This window comes from Aplidium turbinatum, chromosome 5, assembly GCF_918807975.1.
Source record: "Aplidium turbinatum chromosome 5, kaAplTurb1.1, whole genome shotgun sequence".
NCBI classification, from domain to species: domain Eukaryota; kingdom Metazoa; phylum Chordata; class Ascidiacea; order Aplousobranchia; family Polyclinidae; genus Aplidium; species Aplidium turbinatum.
This window is the reverse complement of record NC_137476.1, coordinates 26,334,753-26,342,050: the sequence shown is the minus strand read 5'-3', so window position 1 is coordinate 26,342,050 and position 7,298 is coordinate 26,334,753. Positions and strand designations below refer to the sequence as shown.

Sequence of the window (7,298 nt, the reverse complement as noted above, 5' to 3'; positions counted from 1 at the left end):
TTTGAAATGCAGTATGCATGTAAAATGAATGTATTTGTAGACTCTGCATCTAACGCAAGAACACACTGGCAAAAGTTACATCTTCAGACACGCGTGTCGGAATAATCTGTAGTCACTCAAAATTTTTGAAAACAGTTACCGAAGACGAGTTTCTATGGAAAACTTACAAAAAATCACGGTCAAAGTTTTAGTTTTAGCATAAAATGGCAAAACTGTCGGACAAATCCGGATAAAGCGATAGAGAAAGCGCATCTTTTGTCCGGAATAGGCGAAGATCCGGATTAAATAATCCAAAGCTGTTTCTCAAGAAAAAGATTACAAATCATTTGTACTTCCAGTTTTATCCGGATTAGGCGAAGATCCGGATTAACCGAGTTCTACTGTACTTTTATCCGAAGTTACGCAGACTGGGTAGGTGTGAATTATATTCACGCCTAATACCCCATAGCTTCAACAATGAACTTCTTGCTCTGTGTAAGATGATGCCGCTTTTCCTGAATTGTTTTTTTTTTTGTTCAGACAAATTAAAAGGTCTTATCGATATGCAGCTTTAAAAAGCATGTTCAAATTTCTATAATATTTTCACAACATAACTTGCTAAAAACACTTCTATTCGTGTCATACAAGTGTGCCGCAGCGCACAGTTTGGAAAACCTTGTTATGAATGTATTGACATGGCAAATGACATTTTGCTGCCATTCCTGTAAGAATACAAATTCTGTTATTGGTGCGTATGATGAAAATCATGTAACTTACTGTATATTTCACCCGGGAACAGAAGCTCACTATATCCCCGATTTCACCAAAAACAAATCAAATAAACCGAACTATTGAGGCTTATCTATAGACTCACTAGCGTGACCAGAATAGTAGTTCAACTGAAAGTGTGTGATCTGAGCTGTCGTAAAACCGACGCTTTAACTCTTTCAGCTATTTTGACTACCACGGAGTGAAAACTTAACAAAAGCGAAGCGAGAACGCATCAAAAAGGTTGAAACCACTTCGGTAAATTTTCAATTTGTGTGGTGGACCGTTGATCATTAAAGACAAGTTTTTCTTTGTATCACTCTTGCATTTTATAACGGGACATTAGCCTACTCTTACCCATAAGATACAATTATTTTTAGTGTCTGTGCGGGCGTGTCATTTTACTATTCGGCCAAATATTTTTCCATTACAGGATTTCCTAAGTGACCGGCTTCATCGTCCCACCGAGAATGTTCTGGAAATTGAATAGCAATCGGTTGTTCTGGAATGACTCTTCTCTTTCCGCTTTGTATTGGTTTTCCATGATGTGGTTCAAATCCTCCCATTTCTTTTCCTGCTCCTTCATCTTTTGCCATCAGTTCATCGTTCTCCATCATGTGTCGTAAGTAGTCATTATGTGCCTCGTTAACTGGTCTTCGCATTCCTCCTCCATCGCGATGGTGTCTTCCATGATGCTTGTGATGCTGTCTGTGGATATGATTTGGTCTTCTTCCATGGTGGTAATGTTGCCCTCTTCTTCGTTTTCCATGATGATGTGCATTGTGCCGATGATGACGTCTTGCTCCTCTTCCTCCACCTACTCTGCCATTTAAATCTTGAGGGGACAGAGTGTGAAACTGACGTCCGGGACCATTTTGTGATATCGATGGATAATTTATGGACTCATCATCCCAAGTATCCAATAGAGGAAATTCTCGTTGAAAACTTCCAGGAAGAGTAGATGTTCTTTTGATGGCAAGCAAGCCACCTTCACTCTGATCATCATCCATGATGGTATCTTCGCATTCTACATCATTTCCTAACGCGGCCCGAAGCCACCCAGGCATTGACTTTCGTCTCCTCATGGATTCATTCAGATCATCTGCGACTATTCTTTCTCCGCCATGGTCGTAGCCGGCGTTTGAAAACGAAGTCGTTGCCAACTCTCTTGGATAACCATATCCAGTTCTACAATAGAGAAAAGAAATCTAGCTTAACGTTTCATATGAGTAGGCTATTAACCGGTATGAAGTAGTCTACTGTGGAATTGGCCTAATTCGTCACCTCAAGAGGATAAGTAAAACATGACGAATTATGCAAACAGGTCAAAAATATAACGACTTACGAATTCTGCCGTGATCGTAAAAAAATGACAAGTACGAACAGTTTAATTGTAGCCTACAGCACGTGAGGAACGGTCCTCAATTCCTGCCGACCTAAATTTCAACTGTGATGCTCTCACCTTCCTTGAGGATTAAGTCCACTTGTTCGCCTGGGTCCATGATCCGGTGGACCGCCATATGGACGGTGGCTCAAATGGGCCAAGGGCTGCTTTTGTAGCACATGATCAAATTCGTCATCAAACCGTGCGCTTGCTGTTCTGCGCATTTTAGAAGGAAGCGTTTTTCTTTTGGTAGGTGTGATGGTGCCTTCACTGTAAGCTGAGTCTTTATCAGAAGCGCTATACAAATATAACGCAGTTGAGCTTGAGTTGGAGATAGATAAACCAAACAAATGGTTTGTATTCGAAAAAAGCAGGCTATGCAATTAATTAAGCAGGCTCATAATCATCGCGGCATTTCCATTCGATTTCGATGGCTCAGCTCGTCTCCGTCTCAGAGGTGCATGAGACGTAGTCTACGCGTTGAATTGCTCTAAACAATTCCTTGCAGTCTTTTCAATTTTTTTAAGTGGATGTAAAATAACGAAAAGCTAATGGACTTCTCTTATTAGCAACTTTTTGAATTGGCTTTTCAATAACGGGAACGCACCGTAGGCCTACAGGGTAGCTTCGGAATGTTGGTCATCTCCAGCTCTGGGAGAAAATAAAACATTCACAGATAACGCTGGAACATATAGTTTCTTAATACAGTGCTTTTCTCTGGGCTTTGCATAGCCAGCTTAGCTTTTATGATTATTAGGCCTTTTTCAGCTAATTAATTTCTTACCTGTGTCGACGTCTTTGATTTTTCCCTTTGTGTCTTTTTTGATTTTTGTAAAGTTGGTCTTCAAAATCAATTGGCAGAGAATTGTTTTGTCTTTCAAAATTTAAAGATGGGCGTCGGCTATAATTATAAAACAATTGTAAATCAGCAAATTTACAACCAAGAACCAGCAATTTGTTGTTGTTTTTCAGTACTACCGGTAGGACAATAGCTAATAGCAATGCCAACATTAGAAAGCAATAAAATCTTTCATCTTAGTGAAGGTGTAGGCTACCTGTTGTGTACCGATGGAACTTCTCTCTCAATCATAAACTCATTTTTATCTTGATATCCCGGAGGTAAAGAACGTTTGGATTCAGCATCATTTTCTCCTTCCTCCTCATTTTCTTTTTTTTCTTCCTCTAAATCTTTGAGATGTGCTTGACGCAACTTCCAAGTGACCCAAAAATAGTAGCCGTATGTGATCACTGCTCCAAAGCCGAAAACCTGAAAATTTCAAAATGTATTGTGATACGTCTAGTTCGATTTTCAAACAATTGCCTATAGGCCTACTGTACAGTGTGTAGGCTACACAACGGTTTGTTCACGATACTTAAAAATCAATACACAATTTTTAATTTATCCTCCCCGATAGGTCAGTTGGTTGGGTGCTTGACTTTGCAAACGAAGAAACTGCAAGATCAAGTGGCGTTGGTTCGGCTCTCGGGGTGTACGCTTGAGCAACGCATTTCAAAGACGACTCTCTATTCAGCGGCTACTAGTGAATGGAATAATTTGTAGACAACCACAGTTCAAGAATCTGAAACTTCATTCTGTCACACGCGGCGATCGGTCCTGCGTCAGTGCTTCAAAGCTTTTACAAGTAGGCTATGCAAAACTCCCAGGATTAAGCTCAATTAAAACATTAAAAGAAAAGTTCTGAGCCAGCGGATAAAGATTCCCTCAGTCAATTTAGTTACTTCTAGCTGATAGTTTGGCAGGCTGAAATCCTCTTACAACTATTTTCAGTTGCTATGAGCCTACTGTTAATAGAACACTAGGATATTGAAATCAGAACAAATATTCTTAAATGGAAGAACACTGTGAGAAACGATGCAATTTAAGGATAGGCTAGTTTATCATGGTAGAAAGCAAGGCTCCTCCAAAAGAAATTTTGATGGAAGTCTATCGAAAGAAAGTCCTTATACAACCTAGCTTTGGGGACTTACGGCTGCTGCAGTCAGAGCTGGATCACCTTCGGATTTGTTTGCGGCTAAACAGCTTCCCAAGAATATTAGAAATCCATATAGACCAAAATACACTAATTCCTGAACAAAAGATTTTTGACTTTATTTAGGAATAAAATTAGAATCACGGCTATTGCAGTCTTTTTTATGCTTTTCAATAAAAAAAAACAAAAAAAAACAGTTTTTGTGTTATTTGCTACGTGTTATGATGATAATAGGCTAATTTTAATTTATTTGTTGTGCTGCTCTGAAAGAAAGAAATTAAGCATATATAACTTACCAATAAATAATAACCGCAAAAAGGTGATCGAAAGTGCTCGGTGGAGCAAGCTACAGTATTTAATTCTGTCATAAAATTATGGAAAATAACTTTTTTGTGTTGCAGCATCATAGTAGGCTATGTAAAGATGTCTCTTTATTTTTTTATTATTTTGACGTTCAAAATGACGTAGCCTACCTGTGGTGACATTGAAGCTAGCCAGCTCGAATTAAAATTCGATGAAGAAAAGCAACATAACTTCTGCATTTGTACTAACCATTCATCTATCCTTGCAATAAAAAGTAACACAATTGAACTAAAAATTAAAACATGTTATACCCATAAATAAAATATGGATTTTTGGATACTAGTTAAAGATCATAGCCTACACTTACCACAATAATCCAAGACAGACCTGAGAAAAGACAAGAAGTTAGTGTAAATTTTCTTAATTGAAAAAAATAAAATATTATCTCATTTTGGCCATTTTATGTTATAGTTAGATTTCATTTTATTTAAATCACTGGTGTAAACTGACATGATGGTGTGAAGTTTCCGCTTGTAGTTGAAATGTTCGTTGTCTATAAATTGTTTTAGTCACCCTGTCGAAAGAGAAGCTGTTCACTTATATGATGATTGATTTTTGGTTGATTGTAGAAATGTTTTTCTTCGGACTGAAAATGGTTCTTTCTTAGACTAAAAGCTCAATTCTGGCATACTTGTAGAGGCTGGCTTTGACGCAGAACCGGTCACCGAGACTGACAGAGTAAAATTTCTGTGTGTTGGTGTCTGGAAATTATTCCAGTCCACCCACTAGATGCCGCAGAATGGAAAACTGTCTTAGAAATGTGATACTCAAGCGCACAGCTGAGAGCCGAACTAGCGCCGGTTGATCTTGTTTGTTCATGTGCAAAGGCAGGTTCTTTACCAACTAAAAGCCATCGGGATAGACCTGGCATTGCTTTGCTCGCAAAACCGGACATTAATCTGACCAAGTCATTGAATAATTATGTGGGTTATGTTCGGATATCTATATCTGATACAACCAAATTAAAAACCGGTTTTATCTGTTGGCACTTACCACATATAGTTTCCTGTCGGATGCCAGCCATCACTGTGAATAACAAGTATCCACTAATCAATGCTCCAAAGACAAGAAAAATGCAGAAGAAAGTGTATGTTCCCTCATCAGGCCACGTTGGAGTGATCACAAGACACACAAACGAAACAATCAATAACAGCTGGAAATAAAAATATAATATAAAATCATTGTCAATCATCATCATTATTAAGTTCCTTCCTCTCGTCGAGGGTTGGAGCCTTGGAGGCAATGAGGTGCCAAGTTTCTCTGTTGCGAGATTTTTCTATTGCAGTTTTGTAATTAAGTCCTGACCAGTCTTAAAATATCATTAGTCCAAATTCTTGGTGGTCTGCCCCTATTTTGTTTGTCAATAAGAGTAAAAGATTTAAGAAAAGAAAGACTAAGAAATTTCATTGTCAATAAGACTAAAAAAATATATAGGCCTACTCTGGGTTTCCGGGCCTCATACAACGACCAACAAAAGGGTGCGGTGTTGTAAATAAACTGTTGGTTAAAATGCCAACATTGATAAACAGAATACAGTATGCAAAAGGAAGCATTTTATAAAGATTTCGAAAAGAATTTACATTTACAATTATTCAAAAGTTCACGTTTTGCTCTTAAAGATATTATCAAATAATTTATTAAACCTCTTACCACTTGAAAAATTCTCATGATCCCCAGCAATGTCCGAGGATACGTTGTATCGATTTCAAACGATCCTAGTTTCATTTTCTTTGCCGGCGGTTTTTCTTGAATTTCCTCTTTCTTTTCTGCATGGTGACTTGGTACGCCACCCCATTCCTCATCGATTGCTATCTGATGAGCCAACTTTGGACCAGCTTCTAACCCAGGGTTATCGGGGTTCATAGAGAGGCCTCCCATTGCTGCTTTTGTGATAATAAATGTATTCTTAAGCTTTGGTTCAGTTACATTTTCTACAGAATGTTTTATGTTAACGCTGCATTATTTTTAAAGAATTTTCAAGGCAGCTGCTTATTGCTAAAGCTCTAGCCTGCGTAAGAAACATATTGTAACTTACCTTGCAAACAGCCAGCAATATTGAAACAACAGCCATTGGTCTGTTCACCATAAAATAACTTTATGATTTTATATAATTTTTTGCTTGATTGATAGGCTACTTTACTTAAGTTTTAGCGACTTGTTCTTAGGGTCTTCGTCTGAACTTCTGAGGATAAGGGTAGCCTATATTTTTGCACCACCAAAACAAAAGAAAATTTTGATTATGAATAAAAATTTAAAAAGTGTTCTGTGTAACTCAATTGAAGTTAAATAAAACTGCTTTAAAACAAAAGCGCCTACTCCACTAAAAATGTCAACATCGTCAATCTAATCTGGTAAAAGGGTAGGCCTAGGCCTACACCTTCGGCCCAAAAACTCAAACGACGATGCTCAAGATTGCGCATAACCTGTATTAAAACTGTTAAATCCTCATAGGCCTAATAAGTAACTTTGTATGAAGCGTTGACACTGCAAGCGATACCTATCTTTTGTATTTCCAGTTATTTTTGAAAGAAAAGTTGTCAAGCCTGGTTCAAATGCTACTTTCTGCACACGGTCAAAGAAGCCGTAACTTGTTTGACTTGTTTTCGCTCAGGCACATAGAGATCTTTTTGCCTGCGGGCTTAGACGAAGACACGTAATGTAAGAACAAGCTTTACGTAACTTGCTACTTAAGAAAGACATTCCAAATAAACTTAAATACAAATCAATGATGCACTATTCCTTTAGAAAGTGTGTAGGCCTAGCCCTTTGTCTGCATCCAAAATACAGTATTTTGAATTTTAGTCATTGGTAAC

The 7,298-nt window shown here is 37.9% G+C and overlaps 1 protein-coding gene across 1 annotated transcript; it reads right to left on the bottom strand.

The window, feature by feature from the left end:
* Nucleotides 1-593: 593 nt before the first annotated feature.
* Nucleotides 594-6,480, bottom strand: LOC145770305 (uncharacterized). The gene is made up of 8 exons (XM_082581904.1): nt 6,136-6,480; nt 5,479-5,638; nt 4,793-4,812; nt 4,121-4,219; nt 3,187-3,398; nt 2,916-3,032; nt 2,210-2,428; nt 594-1,935 (listed from the first exon to the last, which is right to left on the bottom strand). The coding sequence occupies exons 1-8, from the start codon at nt 6,361-6,363 to the stop codon at nt 1,152-1,154; spliced, it is 1,839 nt and encodes a 612-aa protein (XP_082438030.1). The 5' UTR covers nt 6,364-6,480; the 3' UTR covers nt 594-1,151.
* Between the last annotated feature and the right edge of the window lie 818 nt (nt 6,481-7,298).